Genomic DNA, 21,333 nt, shown 5'->3' with positions numbered 1-21,333 from the left:
GGCTTTGAAGGTATTGTCTTTCCTCTAATGTCATGGAACATTATTAGACAGATTGGTTATGAACTTCATGTGAAATGCTCATTATGATAATATGGAAGAAGCAGAGCTAGAACAGATAAAAAGGTGCTGATGAAAAAAAACAAAGAGGTTTACTCTTGGACATCTGGAATAGAGAAGAGCAAATATTGATCCTATAGGTGTTTACTGAGCAGGCATTTGTTGTAGACATTGTATTATAATTAACATGTTTATGAAATGCTTGTTTTTAGGCAAACACTTGGAGCTGGAGGCTTGTCAGGAAAAAAAAAAAAGTCAGCTGCCTTAAGTAAAAAGGTTTTGTTTGTTTTTTCCTCATGCCCTGAGCCCTGAGTCATCCTACATCAATTATTATTGCACTCTGCTGTTTATAGTTTTCAAAGTTTTAAAGTATTTTGGCCTGCCAAGGTCACATAAACTCCAAAGGCATAAAAACATTTATTTTATTTATTTATTTTTTTTCTGAGCGCATATGCATAGAAAGGCCGCAGGACCTCTATGCGGAACCAGTGAGAATAAATTATTACAGACCAGACCGACTACATTAGGTGAAATTCAGAAAAAACTAAGTATTGTGGAGAGAAGCTGGAATATTATGTGTTGTTTGCACTGGGTTAAGAAAGGACAACGCATTTATTACTACCTGAGCAGTACAATGGCCGTCCTGCAGAGGCTGAAGCCATTTAAACAGATTTTGTGACTGAAATGCTGCAAAATTATTAATGTTTTGAATGACCTACAAAACACAGGGAAGGAAACAAACAAACAAAAAAAGAGTTGTCAAAAAAATGTTCATTAAAGAAAATGTGATTTCTCAGCTTAAGAAGAGAAATTGAAGCAAAAAATGTTTTGCAAGAAAACACTTAAATCAAATCGGAGTAGCAAAAAGCAAACTAGAAAGATGTTTTATTTTGATCTAAAAGCAAAAATCACATGATATTTTTCACATTTAATAGGTCCAAACATCACAACTTCTTTTTTCTGGTGTGTTGACCAAAAAAAGGTGGTAAATCTGTCGGTAAATATGGTAAAATGTTGTTCTGTTTGCATTCATGTATTACAGCACAAACAGATTGAACGTGACTATTTAACTTTTTCCAACATACAGAATCAACAGTGTTCATACCCTCAGCTGTATACAACATAGAGGAGGACGTTGGTGAGCTGCTCATCCCTGTACTCAGAAGTGGGGATGTGAATCAAGAGCTTATGGTTATTTGCTACACTCAGCAAGGTAACCCCATACCTGTGTGTGTTAACATTAATGCTGTCTTTGTTATTGTTGGCATGTGGGTTTCATAAATCCTAATGCATTTTAGTATTGCGTAACCTGTACAGATGCTGCAGCTTTCTTCTCACTTAGTTTTATAGAGCCTTGGCAGATACAATTGTACCCAATTTAGATTTTTCCTTGAAAAAACCAAACATAAAAAGATATAAAAGCAGCATTCAAAGGTTTTTTTTTTCCTCTAGCCATTCTAAGAGGAGTCACCATCCAGTATTTTTATGAAGAAAAGACAGACTGATCGATAACTAATTTTAGCAATGAACCTGATTAGCAAGAACAGCATTACTAAACATTAACAAAAAGAGAAAAGTCACAGGATTGCCAAAGGGGACTGAATACTTGCTAAATCTAGCGGCAAAGTTGCCGAGTTGAAAATGCCTTCTTCACTCAGCAACAATTTCCTTCCTTTCCATCAGAGTGATCAGGTTCACTGATTGGAAAAAGAATTTTTTTTTTTTTTTCCAGCTGGTCACTGGTCAACCTAAACATTGTTGGTCCAGTCATCTATGAACGCAGATCCTTTAATTATTGTCTGTAAAGTATATAAATGACGATAATGATTCTATTTAGACGTTAATTAAATAATCTGCTGGTTTGATTTTGTTGGATGAGATTCTGATCTAGAGTGTTAAGACTAGCTTCAATAAACATTTTACAGAAAATTAACTATTTTGTATTGAATTACTAATATTAGCTTTTTGCAGATGCACGGCAGACTTGATTGCCAAGCCAATAAGAGCTAAATATATTGTTAGGGGAAAAAAAAGGCAAATTATACAACCGATCGTGCTTTGTATTGTGACAAATTTCAGCTCATTAAATTTTTATTCTGTAATTCTCTTTTCTGCCCGTTCAGTTTCCGCCACAGGCACTGTCCCCACCACTGTGCTGTCCTACTCTGATTACATCTCCAGGCCTGAGGACCATCACAGCGTCCTGCGCTTTGACAAGGGAGAGATAGAGAAATCCTGTCGGATAGTGATAATTGATGATTCCCTGTACGAAGATGAGGAAAGCTTCAATGTCACCCTCAGCATGCCCATGGGAGGACGCCTCAGCTCAGAGTTCCCCACAGCCAGAGTCATAATTATTCCAGATATGGATGACGGTAAGAGAGCATTTCACTGATTGTAACTATGCATTAAAATGCAATCAGTCCAATAAATTACAGGGCTGTGATTGTTCAGTGATTTCTTTGGCAATTTTTTTTTTCTATTTTTTTACATTTTCAGAAATGTTTTAGGAATCAAAAAAAAAAAAAACAGCTTGTTCGTGCTAATTGCCCTTCTTTTCTAGAAGTGTGCCTTATGCCACGTACAACGTGTAAAAGTGCCTGAACTTGGATGTATTCTTACAGCAGAAACAATGACTTCAGGAAAAGTTCCGAAATTCTTTATCAAGTCACCCATAAAATTATCAAGGGACGCAGAACATGCCAATGTTAGAGCGCCGTCATGTTTTTGTATATTCTGTTTGTTTGTGTTTCACCGGCTGTGTCTGTGAGAGAAAATGTTTGGGTGTGCAGTCTTCCTCCTTGGAGGTAAAGTGTTTATCTCACATCTGCAGGCTCACGTCGTTGGGCTGCTGGCTCCCATATCTTCCTGATTTCCTTTGTTCCGAACACCTGTCGGCCTCTCCTCACTCCCCTATCAATCCGGCAATCTGTGAAAGTCCGGCGGCAGTGAGGACTCTATAAGATCGCAGGCAGGTCACAGTGAAGCCGAAAAGCTAAGCATAATAACAAAATCATTCAAAATTTATCTAAAAAATAAAAAAAATAATAATAATAAATCACTTTTTTTTAGTCATATAATTGAAGTGATTAAACAATATGTGGTTATAAAAAAATGGGTGTTGATTGTTTACTTTTAAAAGTAAAAAAAAACGACTATTGGTTCTGAAGCTTGAACGCTCATGGATAAAATTGGATTTGCATGAACGTACAATCGCAAGCCAGTAGAATTGAGCTGCTAGATGATAACCGCTATTACATTTTTAAAAGACCAAACTGTAAGTTGATCTGATTATGTAAAATCTAGCACAGTAGATCACATTAACAGAGCATTTTCTTCAAAACTACATGCAATTAAAAACTAAAAAGTAGGCCTAGTTCTAGCGTTTAAATGTAAAAGAAGATTTGCTTTTTAACGACTTTAGAGTTACAGCCTGAAAATGTCTGCATTTTCCTTTCAATATTTTCCTGTTAAGAATAAGTATGTAAAAAGAAAATAGCTTCAGACTTTATACCTTCATCCTCAGGGACTCGTCCTTCCGTTCGTCCATCTATTCGCCCTCTGGTTTTTCTCAGGTTTCATAGTCCTTACTACAGTAGAAATATCATCCATAAATTTATGGAGAGGATTTTTTCTATTTATGCCTTAAAAAATTGACAAAACAAGAGAAAATAGAAATAAAAAACACACACACAACATAATTATTTACATAAAATCCTAAGAGAGCTTAAAACCACACAACAGACTGCCATTATTTATTAAACAAAGCCAAAATAAAAAAAGCTATATTTGAAAGGGGATTTAAATATAAACCTTTAGTTCTGATTCCTGTAAAGTTTATGCTCAATTAAAACCACAACCTGACAACCTGTGCTTTATTACTGACATATATAATAGATCAGAAGCCAGTTTATAATCCCACAGTAAGCAAAGTTTGGAAAAGTGTTAACACATTTGCTCTTTGCAGACATTTAGTATGGAAATTTTAGATGTAAGTCATGTATTTAATGAAGATCTATAGACTCATAACACTGCAGGGATCCAATCAATATGCTAAGAGCATAAAAAGAAGAGCTATCAAAATAAACGTAAAGGGATGCTCAGATTAATAGTTCTTTCTTTTAGAGGCTTTTCTTCCTTAATTTCTTAACTTCTTTATTCACTAACCCGACGCTGAACTTTCCTCATTTTCCTCCTCTGACTGGGTAATGTTTTCTCTGGGATCCTGCTGCTGCAAATTAGCTTACAGATTCCTGAAGAAACTTGATTGCTAACTTTTTTAAAGGCCCTATGTCTTGGAGTGACTTTTCGTGCTTTGTATTTCTCTCTTATCAGTAAAGACTAACTGATTTCTGTAAGTTATGTGTTAACCAAGAGACTTTCCTATTTTACTCCACCTTTGTTGAAATCTGTAATTTCCCAGTAATGTTGATAAAAATTTGTCGAAAATCTGCAGCTTTCTTTGAAACCTACACCTTGAGGTTCTTATTTAGTCAGTTCCGTTCTGTTTTATCCTTCCAGTCTGCTTTGAAATGGAGGATGCTACGTGTTTTAAAAAGTTAGCAAATTGTTGTAGCCTGGAGTGTAACCTGAGACTAAGCTTGGGAGCTTTTCGCCCGTACTACTCTGGAGTATTGACTGCAGCTGCTGAAAATGACTCCTTACAGCATTAAGTGTTCTTTTAAAAGGCGTTCGTCTCCATTGAAACTATTAAATTTCAATTTCATGGTCTTTACTGATGGCTTTAACTGTGACAGTGTCAGTCATGGGTGTCTTTTTAGCTCCCATGTTTAAAGGTGACACATTTTCTCCCCGAATGAAGAATCTATGATGTTTGAAAATAAATTAAACTGTTAAATAAACACAAAGGTATGCTTTAGGCATTTCTCTGAAGCTCTAGAAGGTGGACCAAATGTGCAGAGTCAGTCAGAGTATATGTATGTGCTTACTGCTATGACCAGCTATCACCTGCGCAGAAAAATGGCGAGGCATTTAAAAGTATTAAAGAGTGGTGTAGAGAGTGTCTTACAAAAGTATTAGTACTCCTTGAACTTTTTTTTCCATGTTACAACTAGAACAGTGGAAATATACAACATTTTCTTCAGTTTTTTTTGTAAACAAAAATCCTAAAAGTGTGGTGTGTATGGATGTTTTGTTCCTCTGAATCAGTACTTTGTGAAACCCTCTTTTTCTGCAGATGTGTTTTTTTTTTTTTTTTTGTCTAAATCTCTGCTGGTTTTAATCATGTTGAAAGCAAATCCTTTGAACGGTCCTCTTTGAAATTTAGCTGAAGCTCAGGCAGACTGGATAAACAGCAATTTACATTTTTTTCTATCATTTTTTTATTTGCATATTTCTGCACTTCCATTCAGTCTGCTGCTTCTACAAACAATTAAAAAAAGCAACATCTAGATAAGCAAGATGGAGGGGCATCAACTAACTCACTCCCTCTTTGGTTACCTGGCAACCACTTGTTGTTTTGCCACTGTGCCTCACATCTACTTAAAAAGTAAATAAATAAAAAAAACGGCGTGTTGTCCTCTCAAGTGCAACAGCTCAATAAGACAATGCGCATAAGACAGGAAAGGACACACCACCAGTTTGCCAGTATTTCAAATATTTAAAGCAAAAAAACTCATCATTAATTATTGATATTGATTGATTTGAAGCACTTACGAAGATTTTGTTTGCGCTGTGACAAACTCCAGAGCGTGTGAATACCGTTATTCAGCCAGACTATTGTGAGTTCAAAACTAAATAGAATCTGTGACCATGCATCGTAGACTCACTGTATTATTACTGCGTCCTTCTGGGCTTTTATGTCTCTTTCACTTTCCTAAGACGATCCAGATACATTGTAGATTGACGACAATCATATTCAGTTCAGCTCGTTGTTAGTTTTGACCTTGTGGAAGCTGTCCAGGGCGTGCCACACATCTCAGTCAGTGTCAGCCAAGACAGGTTCCAAAACTCCCACTGCCCTGAACATGGTGAGGTTGATATGGAAAATGAATTAATGTTGTCAAAACATGAAGAGTGAGGAGAAATAAGATCATGTCAACTCCTCGTGTCTCCCCAGAGGAGTTGATAATGAAAAAGGCTTGAGCACTGATGTTGAAGTAAACAGCTCTGAGGCAAGTGGATTGATCTCCTGTCTAACAGAGTAGAGAGGCAGCAAAAGATTCATTCCCGCTGCTAGTGCAGCTGTTCTGGCTACAGCCAAGGTTCTAATCCGCCCTCTAGACTCTAAGTACACATATGAGTCTAAAGCAAATGGGGGCATCACATCCTTCTTTGTCATCCCTCTTCGAGAATAGCATTCAAGTGCAGCACTTACATGTGCAGAAAGATTCTGCGGCCAGCCAAGCACCTGGCCAAGCCTAAGATGTCTATATGCTTCAACGTCCCCAGGAGGCTTTTCAGCAACTTTGCAAGGTTGTTGGCTCCAATATTTATAAAAAAAAAAAAAAAAAAAAAACAGCAGCTCCCAATTTTTTGTTGAAAGCAAAAAATCTTGCTTTCAACAAGATTTTTTTTTTTCACTTCCAGCAAACAAACTAAGGCACCATTATGAAATTAGATGCAGGTCAATAATGTAAATTTTCCGAGCTTCACATACTGAGTCCTTGCCAGCCTCTAATAAAGGCTGCAATAGGCATCAAAAGTGACGCAAAGGTGAGACTTTGTTTTGTAACTTTACCTTCGCTTTAAATTAAAGCCAGCTGCTCTGATAATCAGCTTTGAGGGAAGATAACACGGAGGTGAGGGTTTTTCTTTTTTTTTGTGCATAACTAGAAAAATATATTATTTCATCTCTTGTATTCCAAGTTATCTAGAGAATAAAATAATATTATCAACATGCTGGGTCAAAGATGAACACGCTGGTATATGTTCCATGTTCCAGCAGACTCTTCCCACAGTATTTTTGAATAGTTTGGTATCTTGCATTGTTGAATTAAATTTAGAGTTGACTGCTTGAAGATGAAGAAGTGTTATTGTTAAACTTGATTTTTATATGATAGCAAAAATATATCTATTGTTTTAAATTCTGTAAGAAATTTGGGAACATTCTACACAAACAGCAAACTTTCACCAGAGGGTCTTTGAACTTGACAGTTCTTTTATATTTCTATGCTGTTTTATCTTTTTTTTTTTTTACTTTGTCTTAAAGGGAAATATTTGTTAAAAACAATCTCGTAGAGAGAATACACCATCACGTCTTTACTCTTTCAAAAAGATTAAATTTTCTCAAATTTTGTGGTGCTTTGATCTAAGATTTTGGGGGTTTCAGTCCATTACCTACCTATATTTAAATATATGCTAATAGAAACTGTTCCCAATCCAAAGAGTTTTTACTTAAATATTTAATGTTGTTTTTCAAATGTGTGCTGGTGCTGTAAAAGCCGATATGATTAAACCACACAGGTTATGCTGAGCTTCAGAAACGCAACTTTTAGCCCATATCTTCCGTTATAGTTATATGTACATCAATATATTCATCCTTGTGTTAGACTCTACTGACAGACTCTTAGCAACTCCAGATTCTTTATGTTGCACTCTCAGTTATTGTTACTGCAGCAGTCCAACAAAACTGCACTGCTATAAACATTTGCATAAACATCTGTCTTGCGTTTTCGACTTTCTGTCACCAAACTATCCCAGCAGAAGAAGATGCTGAACAGCAGTCTGTTCTCTCTGCAGCGTGTCCGCTCTGACGGCACGCTTCGGCAACAAGTCTCCCGTATGTTTAAACTTTAATCTGTCAAATCTAAAAGGCACATCTTTTGATATATTTGGAACATCAGTTTATCTAAATTTCATATTTCTCTGTATATTTTATTATTTAAGCACGCCACATTTTCTTGACTGAAACCTTAAAACGTGTCCAGAAATGACCTTGAGCAGCTCAAGACCCTTCGGATCGCATCTAGCTGATCTCTTGTCCAACAATGAGATCACAATGGGTTCTGATACCAATAGTCAAACTAGATTCATTTTGTCTATATAATTTTTGCACCTTCTCTAGCTTTTCTTCATCTTTTTAGCTTTTTCTCTTTTTTTTACATATTGTTAAACAATTTCAATAACTGGAAAAACCCTGTTGATAAATTGTGACAGATTTTTTTTTTTTCTACTAAAAGGTACATTTTTTGGTGCTGAAAGACTGGTAGATTTGCAATCTGTCCAGGCTTTCTGTGTTATTGCAGCCATCCTTACAACACCAGCTGTTTTCTCAGTCGCAGACAATAAGACAGCCAAATCCCTGTGATTTCCACCCCGTTTCTTTTGCCTGCTACGCGGCTGGAGAAACTTGTCGTCTCTTGCGGAGGTAATTGCTGTTTGATATTGACTCCGCATCCGGGGGAAAATGTTTTGGTGGGTCGAAACTGTAAGACATGAGACTGCTTGTACAGGTGTATTTATAGCCGTGTGTCAGTTGCCTGTATATTTGACTCTGGTTCTAGGGGTATGATTATAAACCATTTTAACGATGGGCGGCGTGAATCAGGAGGGAAACTTCCAAACCCTGCCATCATAGCTCACCTGGACTCTTATTTCCTCACATGCTAACAGATGTCTATAACACTTAAGTGTAGAAAAGCTGTCTTTTGACAGACATTTTTTTTTTGTTGTTGTTTGAAAATTCAGATGTTTATGCTTTTAGTCCCTATTGACAAAGGAAATGCACTTTTGCACTCTGCAGGCTTGGCTAGACTAGAGCGCGGGTGGCAGCAGAGCATTTACCTGAGCTTCAAATGAATCTTACCAATGGAGAAGCTACTTAGAGCTGCGGGAATTATATGCAAAGTTCAAGTGAAATTAAGCTACCAGAGGGAGTTTAACAATTTGCCAAGAGAAGTCTGTGTCTCTCTCCGTGTCTCATCTTTTCGTTTATGCTCACATGAATATAACATAAATTATTTTCCTGGCTCTTTAATTTTGCAGAATAAGTGGACTTGCACAGTAACTATCTGCAGCTGTTTTTTTTTTTTTTTTTTTTTTTAATTCAAGTAGGAACAAAAAATAAAAACGATATGAATGTGATGCTTAGCAATTTTAAATAACTAAAACAAAACATATAGCTAGTTTTGATTTGGCTCTTCATTACTGACATCCATGAAACTCTATAGCCTGTGTGCTTTGTGGCGTCAGAGGCTGCTGCTGAACTGAAGGATATGGCTGATGGTTTACCTTTCAGTTAATGGGCCTTGAGTCTTTGAAGGGTTTTTTGTTTGTTTGGTGTGCAAACCTTATCTGATTACTGGACTAGTACAACTGTGCCTGAGTTCCTGGCTGCCAACCTCAGTCGTGTAGATCTTATTACTCCTCCAGGTAGTGTGTGTGCAGGCAGCCAAAACCATCTTTGTTTGGTTTCTCTGTGGGGAGAAATCCTGGCAGCTGCAAGCCTCTTGATGCAGCATTTATTGTTCTGGCCATACTCTCATAATATATTAAAACATAAAAGTGTTCTGGCCTTTGCTTTCACTTAGGTTTAGTGCTTTTCTTAACCACGTCTTTGACTTCTCCGAAGGCTACAAAGTTGCTACGTTATTAGCTTCTCTTTCGCCCAAAGAACAAGTTTTTACTTCTAGTGTCGAGATGCTGCAGCTGGGTCAGTCTGCATCAGATAACATATAACATATATATATATATATATATCATCTGGATGTTGGACTGGTTGCAGTATTGAGGCTGTCATCTATTACTATTTTATGTGTATTCTATGTCACAAACAGTGAGGTGGAAGTAAGAAAGAAAAAAAATACCTGAAAAGTATGTCTTGTATCTTTATCTCCAAGTCTGTTGGGGTATCTCTGCTGACTTTGCACAATTAGAGACTGAAATGTTCTGTTTTTCTTTGCAAAACAGCTCAAGCTCAGTCAGATTAGATGTTGAGCTTCAACAAACATCATTTTTCTTTTTATGTTTTACCTCAATTCGACTGGCTTCGAACCTTTCTAACACATGAATGTTCTTTGATTTAAACAGCTTCGTCATGCTCTATGGTAAAACTCAGTCTGAAGCCTTTTACAGCCCCTTACAGGTTTTCTTCCAGGATTGTCTTGTTTTTAGCTCCATAAGTCCTCCAATTAATGTCCACAGCATGATGCGTTCACCACCATATGCTCAGACAGTTTTCTTTGCATGAAGGGTTCAGGGTGACAGAAACAGTAAAGATTTGAATTTCTTCTGAACAGAGCAATTTCTTCCACTTTTTATGGCTTGCTTTCAAAACTGTCTGCTACTCTTCCATAAAGCTGCATTTATAATAAAAGAAAACTGTATTAGATGGACTCTAATTACAAATACAGTGGTTTCTGATGGCAGACGGTTGCACTTGGTTTTATTTAAGATATCAGAGTAAATAAAAACCACACTTTTCAAAATTGTATATGTAAAAAAAAAATAAATAAATAAATAAATCATGCATCATTTGTTATCTTCTACCACTCAGTTATGCACTACTTTGACGAGGTCTATCACATAAAATATATTTAAATTTGTAGTTACAATGTAATACAATGTGAAAATGTTCAAAATGTAGGAATGCTTTCGCAAGGAAACCCTCCACCATTGTTTATATCTATTGTGTAGGAATACACTCTTTTGCTCGCTGTAATTGCTGCTTGATTGATTTCAACCTTTGGCTCTCGCTGTTCTAGATTTGCTTGTCACTGGGCAAACTTCCCGAAAATAAACATCCCCCGGAGTCCAAGATCCTAAACCAACTATTTCACAAACAGCATGACATATTGGACACCACTAAAAAAAAGGAGTGTGGTTCTCTAACAGTTAAAAATCACAGCGGGTGAGTTTGGCTGCAGTTGAAACTCAGTTTATAGAAACACTAATTGCAGTCAGACAGGCCTGGGCTGGCACTTGGAGCTTTTACATCCCCCAGACCTCCTGTCAGGCCTCCTGTCTGCCTCTCAGACCCATCACTATCAAAGTTAGCAGCTCCAGCAGACTCATCCCAAAGAGAACAAGGGAGTCTATTTTGCCTCAAGGTTGCTTTTCGCCTATTAATCTTTGTTTCAACTCTAGAGATGCTTCAACATTGTGTCAGGAAGTTAGAAAGTACGATTACAGCGCTGCTAATTTGATGGAAGAGATCCTTCAGTTTTCCTGTAATTAGAGATAATGCATGTGTGCCGCTATTAAAGATTCAGCTGTGCAACTACATCAAAATTTAACAGCGTTTGTTGGAAGCGTTTAATGGACGTCGCACTCCTGTTTCCCTTCCCGTATCCATTGCGTTTCACTCCTGTCTCTTTTGTCATTCCTAGCTCCGGTTTTCTACTTTGGAAGCACGGAATACCACGTGGATGAGAGCGACGCCTTTGTGGAGGTGCAGGTGTGGAGGACGGGGTCTGATCTTTCCAAAGGAGCAACTGTGACGGTGCGCTCCAGAAGGACCGACCCGGTCTCAGCTGAGGGTATGTGCCTCTGTTAAAGCCACAGATTCCTCCTGCACATATTTATATTAACGCACACCAGGCTGAATGACAGGCTTAAGTTGCTGTCCCGCCACTCTTTGGTTATGTTCACACAGCAGGCAAACGTGACCCAAATCGGCTTCGTTTGCCCAAATGCAACCTACATGCGGCTTTTTCTCCGCAGTCTGAATGACCCAATTCCAATCTTTTCACCAAAAAATAAAAAAATAAACCTGATTTGTGGTACTAATCCGGAAATGTATCAAATTGTTTTCAAAGTGTCTGCAGTCTGAACAGTCATGTGGCGTTTTATTCAGCTTTTATGTCATTGATGGGAGAAATACGTCTTAATTCTGCGGCAGAAAAAAAACAGACATGGTAAATCAGGGCATCAACAATGACTGAAAGTTATGATTATGAAAACTCTGAACCTATGAAGGAAATTTGTGTCACATCACAATCAGACCACTCCTGGCTCTGACTACACATCCATTTCCTTACTGAAATTGCAGTCAATACAACTAAATGCCATCACTATTAGTTGTGCTTCCTTTTTATTATCTTCTTTGATGATCTTGTGATGTTGCTGTCTGGTCTCATTGATGAATAAACTTTTAAATCGATCCATAAACGGCTCCATCCATTATTGCTTCCATAAACAATGCGCTGCTGCGTGACATCTACGTTTTTCTTTTGCTTTGGGGATTTAATCTTTTCACGGAGAATTTTTATTGCAATCAGATTTAATTAGCAGTATGAACGACCAGGAAAAAAAAAATCAATAAAAAATCACATTTTGGCAAAAAATTGGGATTGAGCCTCAAGACCTGCTGTGTGAACACAGCCTTTGTCTTACTGAGCTCAACTACAAAAGAAGATTTTTCACTCTGGATATGTTGAGTGGATGCACTGGGGAATGTAAACATGTTCACGATGTACACATTGTTATGAATACAATGCAAGTCTGACTGCGAACTGAGTTTCAGGCGAGCATGCTGATCGCTCTGCATATTGCCGCGCACTTCGGAGGATGGGACTGATTGCCGTTTCCCCAAGTCTTCCCTGCAGCTTCTATTATCTCTGACCCCCAGGCGGTTGTCCTCTTAACAGCAGTCCTTCTACCTGTGCAACGGTTTTAAAAGGGACCGAGCATCTAATCATATCCGAAAGAATGAAAATCCAAGACCACATATAGCTGGGTTATAAATATGTGAAAAATGGCCTGCAGGCTGAGGTTGTGCTTTCAGTACAAAAGGCTCTTTAGAGAATGCTAAAAGAAGAATCGGTCTGCGGTTGGAGAGCTGTCCAGTCCCTGACAATGCTGTTTTACTTATTAAATAAACTCACATATCCATCAAATGCTCATAACTGTCATCTGTGTGACGAAATATTTTTGCCAAATGGTTGACGGTATTCTGTATTTGCCTGGTATGACTTTTCATCTTCTTCAATAAGTGACATTCACAAACCAGTTGGGATGTGTTTTAAATCTACTGTCAAAATAAGATCAAGTATTGCCTCTATGGCTCTTTTTAGTTGTCTGTCTTTAAAGGACTGGTGTCAGGTTCCAGTCCTCGAGGAACTTGACACCAGTGCCTGAAGTTTTTAAATGTTTCTGCCTGTTAACACACCTGAATCACATTAACAGGACTATTCAGGTGTGTTTAACTTGGGACACACACACAAAAAACAGGGATAGAGATTTTGCATAGTGATGTTTTTATAAGTTATATCTCCCCTACATATAGCAGAAAATGAATGTGCATTTGTAAAAATGTAATAAATCCTAACTCATTTATTTAGTTTTCCATAAAAAGTCAATACATTGTGACATTTTTCTAATATGGGGTAAGGGAACCATGAATGATAATGAGATTTGCAGAAAAAAAAAAAAAAAAAAACTTTTTAAAAAGTTCCTCTTTAAATGATATTTGAAAAATTGATGTAGCTGAGTCATAAGTGCAAGTGGATACAGGGATCACACACAAATCCAATATCGAGTGCAATATTTCCAAATGTTATGTGCATACGAAATTTTTTTCTCAAACAACATTCAAAACAGATTTGTAAAAAGAGAAAACTCATACAACCTCAAAGGAACTAAGATTATGAAAACAAAAGATTTAGAACGGAAAGATGCATTTCAATTCAATGCATTATCGAACAATCTCAACAGTGAGCTAAAACAATTTAATCTGAATTTGAAAATAATTTTAATGAAGCAATATGACATTGAATAACCTGATATTTTGTTGTGTGTTTTTTTTTTGTGTGTATGGTATGAAATATGTCTGTAATAATCTCCTGAGTTGAATCGCTAAGTTCCTTTTATGTGAATAAGGAGCAGATATTAGAAGTTTATATGTCTTTCTGCTCCTTTTCATTTGTGTTTTGTTTAGTTGAAATATTTATACTTATTATTGATTGAAAGAAGAAAAAAAAACAAAATGAAAAATGATATTTGAAAGATCTACATCGTGTGGTGTGCAGCTGGCGTGGATTATGTGGGGATCAGTCGGAATCTGGATTTTGCTTCGGGCGTCACCATGCAAACATTCCGCGTGACCATCCTGGATGATCTTGGTCAGCCGGTCCTGGAAGGTCCAGAAAAGTTTGAGCTGGTGCTGCGAATGCCGATGAACGGAATCCTCGGCGAGCCGAGCAAAACGTCCATCATCATCAATGACTCCATCTCTGACTGTGAGTTAAAACTCTTTGTTGAAAGTCATCCCGGTGAATTTTGGAAGTACTTGTGACTTCAGGATAAAATTATTTTTTGTTTCAGTGCCCAAAGTTCAGTTCCGGCATGCTGTGCATGTGGGGAGTGAAAGCTCAGGACAGATCTCAGCTACGGTGTACCGCAGTGGCGACATCAGCTACAAGTCAACAGTCCGCTGTTACAGCAGGCAGGGGACAGCCCAGGTGATGATGGACTTTAATGAACGGCCAAACACAGATGCATCCATCATTACCTTCCTACCAGGTGGCGTTGCAGAGCCTGACATGTGTCTCCTTTTTTAGCTCCATATGTACTGATGTAAAGATATGTCAGGCTGAGTTTCAGCTTTACACTGTGATTTATTTTGCAGGAGAGATTGAAAAACCTTGTTTACTTGTGCTGGTTGATGACACGGAACACGAGGAGGAGGAAGAGCTTCGTCTCGTCTTGGGGAGTCCCAAGAGCGAGTCTCCGTTTGGAGCATCTATTGGAAAGCAAAATGAAACTCTCATTAAAATTAAAGATGATGCAGACAGTAAGAATATTTTACTAATCTATTATATAAAAAATGCCTACAGTGATGCACACGATAGCCCAACTTAAAGTAATTACATGTAGAACTTTAGTAAGCCATATTAAATATTCAAAATTAAATAATCAAATTAAATCAGGACTTTTATGTTTTCGGATTCGCACTGCTGGTGACATATTACGAGTCTCACTAATGGTGACTATAACGCAGCATTTGATTTCACAGTAACGTCTTTTCACAGGATCTGTTATTAGTTTTCAAGAAACCAAATTCAACGTGAACGAACCAAAGAAAAAAGGTCAAGTTTCGGTGGTAAAGATCTCAGTGTTGCGTGTCGGAGACACCTCCAAGGTCTCTGTTGTTCGAGTGCACACCAAAGACGGATCTGCTACCTCAGGGGAGGACTATCATCCAATATCTGAGGGTAAATATTAATCTCGGCCTCTTTTATCAGGCTGCCAAGTTAGACCTGCTGAAAATACTTCTCAAACTTTCTCGTTTTCTTTTTTTTTTTTTCTGCAGAAATCGTGTTCAGACAGGGAGACGTGGAGCACCATGTGGAGGTGGAGGTTTTATATGATGGTGTCAGAGAAATGAGGGAGGCCTTCACGGTCCATCTTAAGCCTGACGAGAACATGGTGGCAGAAACAAAGGTCATGCTTTAACCTTTTTATTATTATCACATGAAAAGTAACATTTTGTTTCCTTGTAAGACACATTTTCTTGTTGGTCAATCAACAGATGAGCAAAGCCATCATCTATATTGAAGAGAGCAACAGCATGGCAGATGTGACGTTTCCCTCCATTCCCATCGTGATTTCTCTGTTTAATTATGATGACATCCAACAAAACAGGCCCTCCCTGCCTGTGGCTGGATACCCCGTCGTTTGTGTCACTGTATGTGCTAAACAAATCTCAACGTTTCCTTTTCTTTTACACTGTCAACTGAGTTTTAACTTTGTCTTATAGTTACTGAAGAAAATGTTCATCTGCTTTGAGTTTAATTGCAAAATTCAGCACCTGCCTTAACAAAATGAATTTGCCTTGGAAACAAATGTTTCTTCTCTTTCTCTTACGCGCCTCTGTTTCCTCTTCCAGGCCTGTAACCCCAAGTTTCCAGACTACCACAAAACAGGGTCTATCTGCGTGAGCGAGAGCATCAACAACACGTTAACTCGCTATCGCTGGCTTGTTAGCGCCCCCACCGGCCCAGATGGTGTCACTAGCCCAATGAGGGAGGTAGATTTTGACACTTTCTTCACTTCCTCCAAACTCATAACTCTGGACTCAGTCTATTTCCAGGCCGGCTCCAGGGTCCAATGCGCTGCCAGGGCTGTGAACACTAACGGGGATGAAGGGCTAGAACAAACTAGCTCCATAGTGTCAATCAGCACAGACGAGGGTGAGCATTTCTTATAAACTCTTTTAAAAGGTATAGCAATATAAAAAAGGTTCTGGTGTGTTGTGTATTTATTATTCTTCTATCAGACTTTTTGGGGTAAGGATATATATGTTTATTTTTTCATCTGCTGCACATTTTCAGGAATGTGTCAGCCTCGTGTTGTAGGGACGGTTGGGGCTGAGCCGTTTTCTGCCAGGCTGCGATACAGCGGAGCAGAGGAAACAGACCATCCAAACCTCATCAAATTAACTGTCACCATGCCTCACATCGATGGTAAGAGAAAAAGGTTTCAATTTTTTATTTATTTTTTTTTTTTTAAGTGCCTGAAAGGCAGGGTACTCTCTGGGAGTCCAGCTGTGTGTGATTTAAACTTAGTATCAATACATCTACTCTGTAAAGGCATCAAAGGTTTGTTTGAGAAGATTAGTGAACAAACATCATCAGAAGAGCAAAGAACACACCAGACAAGTCAGGGATAAAGTGGTGGAGATGTTTAAAAAAGGATTGAGTTATAAACATTATCCCGTGCTTTGAAGATCTCATTGAGGTCTGTTCAAAAATAGAACCGTTTCAGAAAAGCTCCAAGGTAATTCTGAACTCTGAACAAAGCCCTCGCTGAAAGGAATGTTGAGAAGTTTTATTTGCACCTTGCCACAAGCCGTGTAAGAAGGGTAATGGTTTAAAATTTTTGAATTGCATACAAAATGCAATGTGTAATAGAAAACAAACACTCCACACGACATTCCTACATGTTGACGGCAGCATCATCTTGTAATAATGCTTTTCTTTGGTTGGGATGGGAAAGCTTGTCAGGATGCTTCCAGAAGAAAGCCTGTTTCTGCAAAAGACTTGAATCTGGGGGATAACGATATAACCATACGGCCAAAGTTAGATGGGAGTTATCTAGACTAAAGCATTTTTATGTGTCAAGATGAACCAGACCTAAATCACATAGGGAATCTATATATAAAACTTAAGAAATTGCTTTGGGTTTATTTCAAATGTAATGGAGACGGAAAAGAAAGAGGGGGAAATGAGAGAAGTTTTAAAGAGAGAGAATGCGATAAGAGCAGATGAGAAAGAAGCACAGGAAGAATCCCAGTCAACACCCTACAAGTCTGCTTCTACATTTGCAGAAAGAGAGAATAAAACAAAACTAAGACACAATGGCAAGAAAAACAACATGCATAATAACAATTATAACATCACTGAATGTAGAGTGTAGAATATTTATGCTGTCTTTAAACACTGCAGCATGTCATTAACCCTTGTTTGTATCCTCCAACAGGAATGTTGCCCGTCGTATCCACCCGACCCCTTTCTAATTTTGAGCTGACGCTGAGCCCCGATGGGACCCGTGTCGGCCACCATCGCTGCTCCAATTTGTTAGACTACACTGAGGTCAAGACCCACTACGGCTTTTTAACTGAAGCCACCAAGAATCCGGAGATTATTGGTCAGACAGCGCCTTACCAATACAGCACTTCTCTGAGGGGATCCAGCACTCTACGGTTCTACAGAAACCTCAACTTGGAGGCTTGTCTGTGGGAATTCACCAGCTACTATGACATGTCAGAGCTTCTCAGTGACTGTGGAGGCACCATCGGGACGGATGGACAGGTAAACACTACTGCTTTCGAGCTTCCGCTCACCTCTGAACTCTTCTTTTGTCTCTAAAAATTAGGAGCTTCAGCTCAACTCAAGATAGCCTTTCCTTCTCTTAGGGATAGGATTGTGGCCTCCAGGAGTTACTGATTCAAATTTATGGTCTTTTATAAAAACTTGCCTTTTTGATTGCCACCCAACCACCCAGTAATTCTAAACTGAGAACAAGCTTGTGTGGAAGCCAATAATTGCTTGAAGGTTTGTCCCTGCTAGTAATGTCTAACCCAGCACCTGCTCCCCTTTGTTCCCGCTAGAGCAAGTTATTTGTCTTGTGAAAGTGGCAGTAAATGGCCGACAGTCTCATAAAAATCCAAATTCATCGTTTTTGCCACATGCACAGAGTGCTCGTTGGAGCAGCAGATGTTTTACACTGCACAAGAGGGTCGAAATCTCCACTCTTCCCCTGGCCTTCAGGCACACATGCCTCTCAGGCTTCAACATTTGCATTCACCTTGGAAGCTTGCCCTTAGTTCACATTGAGTTAATTAAGGCAGAGAGTTGATAAAAGAGGTCCATAAGAATTCAGAGGGCACCTCATGGTGAAAAACTTCAACTGCAATCCCCTCTGAGGATCAGTAATTTAACCGTGTGCCACTGTATTCTGTGTTTCCCTGCCTGTTGGACTCCACCAGTTTGTCGATTTTTCCAGTTTAATGTGAGATTTTCATTTTACATAGCTTCGGGTTTGTTTTAATAACAAAGCATCACCTCGGTGATAAGGACCTTTTTCAACAAGTGGAAATGTGTTGCCTGCAACCTCATAATTTGAATGTGAATGCGGCATTTGGGAACTTGTCTCGACAGGTAACCAGTCGGCTGCCTTGCAAAAGTATTTTTGCCCATTAAGCCTTTCCATATCTCCTCTACAATCACAAATGTCAATGAGTCTTTGAGGATTTCAGTACATAATTGTGACATGAACAGAAAATGATACAGGTTTTACTGAAAATCTTAAAAGTGTGAAGCGTGTTTGAATGAAACCATTTGAGTCAACACCATGCAAAGCCACATTTTTCTGCAGATACAATTGCGAGTCTTTTGCGGTGTGACATGTAAATGCTTTTTTTCATGAAGAGGGAGGGATTTTCCCCCATTTTTTTGTGTGTCTAAACAGGTCAGTTTTTCTCACAGATTTCTGTCTTGCCATCGATTCCCAATTTAAATCTGGACCTACTCTGGGCCATTCCAACTCATTATCTCAATATATCCATGCTTTTGTAACTCCAGCGAGCCATTTTTTTTTTCTTTTCTTCCAGGATTGTCACCTTCTTCCATGTTTTTGCTGTGTATCATTCATGACTTCCAACAAACTGCACTTAGGACTTTTTACGGCGTTGCTTTTATGTTTATTTTATTTTTGCTTATTTTCCGACTGACAGATTTTTCTAGCTTAGCTGTGGATTTCTGCAGCTTCTCATTGAGTCTCTTGCCTGCTTCTCTGATGTCCTCTTTGCCTGAGCTGTCACTTTAGGTGGAGTGAGTTGTTTTGTTAGGTTTGCAGTTGTGGAAAAGTTTGAAATGTTTTTAACCTAACCCTGCTTTAAACATCTCAACAACTTTATGCTTGTACATTACTTGTAAGTTAATTTAGCCTTTTTTTTTTACCAAGCGCATTAAGATATTTGCACTAGAAACTAAACCACACACACTTGGTAAGATTGTGTTTTTGCAGTGTAGGTAAATTATACACCTGACTTCTGCCACGAGCAGACGTAAATGAGTTGAATGCCTTTTCTTGGCTGTTTGAGGAAAGACATATTAATATTTAGGCCAATGATGATTTATTAGATGAACTGTGTGCTTTTGTTCATCCTCCTGGATTATTTTTTTTAAAGACAGAACTACATGCATAGAATGAAGGTCCTCCAGCACAGACTCGGGATGTACATGACAGCATGAGTAGAAAAGAAAACAGCCTTTTCTTGCTGGTGCCCTGTGACCCAAGTTCTCCCCTAAGTGGGCAGGCAGGCTGATTGGAGACAATTCAGTAGAGGCTCGCTTTAGTGTCATGTCACAGTGCAGGGCTTAGTGCCCAGCTTAACAAGACCGCAGGAATCTATTAAAACCCAGCAGGTTGTGTCAGAAGGCCATTCAGCAAATCATTCGGCTGAGCTCTAAATGCCCAAAGGCGGAGGCACGTCTCCACATGAACACAAAGCCAGTGCAGGCAGGTACCTCTCACAGGTCAGAGGAAAGTGCAGATACCAAAGAGCGCTCCCTCTGAGGACTTTGGCTGTTTTAGGACAGCTCTTTTTAGAGAATGAAACATTTAGTACAGCTGCCATGAGGCATTTGTGGAAATAGAAAATGCAGAACTAACTCTGTGGAGGCACAGCTAAGCGATTCAAACACAGAATGCACTAAATATTTCAGCTATAGATCAGTAAGAGGAAACTTTTACTGCCATAAGGCATACTAAATGGTCTTTAAACATCCGTAAAGTATTGTCATTTGACTATATCTGTTGCTTTTGTGCAGCAGAACATTGATCGGACATAATACCGATATGTGGTTCAATAGTTGGTGTATTGCATGCATAAGTGAGTGAGTTCCATTAGCAATAGCACTCACAATTATGCTGTTTTCACCACAGGTGCTGAATCTCATCCAGTCCTTTGTGACCCTCCGAGTCCCACTGCATGTGTCCTACGTCTTCCATTCTCCTGTGGGAGCAGGAGGCTGGCAGCACTTTGACTTGCAGTCAGAGCTAAGGCTCACGTTTGTGTACGACACTGCCATCTTGTGGCGAGATGGCATTGGGAGTCCACCAGAGGCTGAACTGCAAGGCAAGTTTGGGGAAGGGGGTGGAGTTGTTAATATTTGATGTTTATAAAGTTTAATGTGTGCCAGGTTTGTTCAGAAGGATGTTTAAAATTTATGTAGTTAATACATAATAGCATCCTTTCTTCCACCGTCTCTGCAGGTGCCCTCTACCCAACCAGCATGCGTATAAACGGACTGGGGCAACTAGTAGTTAACTTCCGCACTGAGGCTCGATTCAGAGGCCTGTTTGTGCTTGCACATCTAGGTACAGTATCTATGATTAAATGTACCTTAATAAAATAGGTGATTTTTACTTAATATGTCATTTTGAATAAAGATTATAACTAGATATTTATTTTAAAGAAATGTAAAACTTAGCTTTTAATGTGAAGTTTTGATACTTTTGATTGACAGTCCCTTTGTTTGCCAAATTTTGATATCCAGCTACTCTAATATTTATACTGATGTATATTATTTTCCCCTTAGCTTCACCTCTGACCTCAATGGTCATGTGTGCAGACCACCCTGGTTTAACGTTTAACCTCAGCCTTGTTAGGAGTGAGCCAACCTACAGTCAGCCCATTCAGCAGTGGACATTCATCTCTGATTTTGCTGTAAGTAAAAGTTTTGTTATGATTTGGGGAAACGGTAAGAGAATCTTTTTTTTTTTTTTTTTTTTTTTTTTTTTTTTTTTTTTGTTTTTTTTTTTTGAAAAACTCCTGCATAACGATTATTCTTTAACTTTTGAGGAGTGCGT

At 38.6% G+C, this 21,333-nt stretch overlaps 1 protein-coding gene across 1 annotated transcript in view; it reads left to right on the top strand.

The window, feature by feature from the left end:
* Positions 1 to 21,333, top strand: part of LOC106960698 (FRAS1-related extracellular matrix protein 2-like) — a 71,511-nt gene that overhangs the window by 39,888 nt on the left and 10,290 nt on the right. The window contains exons 5-19 of the mRNA XM_015053924.1: positions 1,145 to 1,270; positions 2,181 to 2,432; positions 11,346 to 11,495; positions 13,986 to 14,195; positions 14,281 to 14,478; positions 14,585 to 14,749; positions 14,988 to 15,170; positions 15,269 to 15,399; positions 15,488 to 15,643; positions 15,845 to 16,148; positions 16,290 to 16,421; positions 17,437 to 17,768; positions 20,407 to 20,599; positions 20,737 to 20,841; positions 21,063 to 21,190. Of these exons, the coding sequence (XP_014909410.1) occupies positions 1,145 to 1,270; positions 2,181 to 2,432; positions 11,346 to 11,495; positions 13,986 to 14,195; positions 14,281 to 14,478; positions 14,585 to 14,749; positions 14,988 to 15,170; positions 15,269 to 15,399; positions 15,488 to 15,643; positions 15,845 to 16,148; positions 16,290 to 16,421; positions 17,437 to 17,768; positions 20,407 to 20,599; positions 20,737 to 20,841; positions 21,063 to 21,190 (2,765 nt within the window). The remainder of the gene's footprint in view (positions 1 to 1,144; positions 1,271 to 2,180; positions 2,433 to 11,345; positions 11,496 to 13,985; positions 14,196 to 14,280; positions 14,479 to 14,584; positions 14,750 to 14,987; positions 15,171 to 15,268; positions 15,400 to 15,487; positions 15,644 to 15,844; positions 16,149 to 16,289; positions 16,422 to 17,436; positions 17,769 to 20,406; positions 20,600 to 20,736; positions 20,842 to 21,062; positions 21,191 to 21,333) is intronic.

The sequence above is a fragment of the Poecilia latipinna genome, unplaced genomic scaffold (assembly GCF_001443285.1).
Source record: "Poecilia latipinna isolate Pla-1442-1.1 unplaced genomic scaffold, P_latipinna-1.0 Scaffold1214, whole genome shotgun sequence".
In the NCBI taxonomy this organism is placed as follows: domain Eukaryota; kingdom Metazoa; phylum Chordata; class Actinopteri; order Cyprinodontiformes; family Poeciliidae; genus Poecilia; species Poecilia latipinna.
The sequence above is the reverse complement of the archived record's forward strand: the minus strand, read 5'-3'. Positions and strand labels throughout refer to the sequence as shown.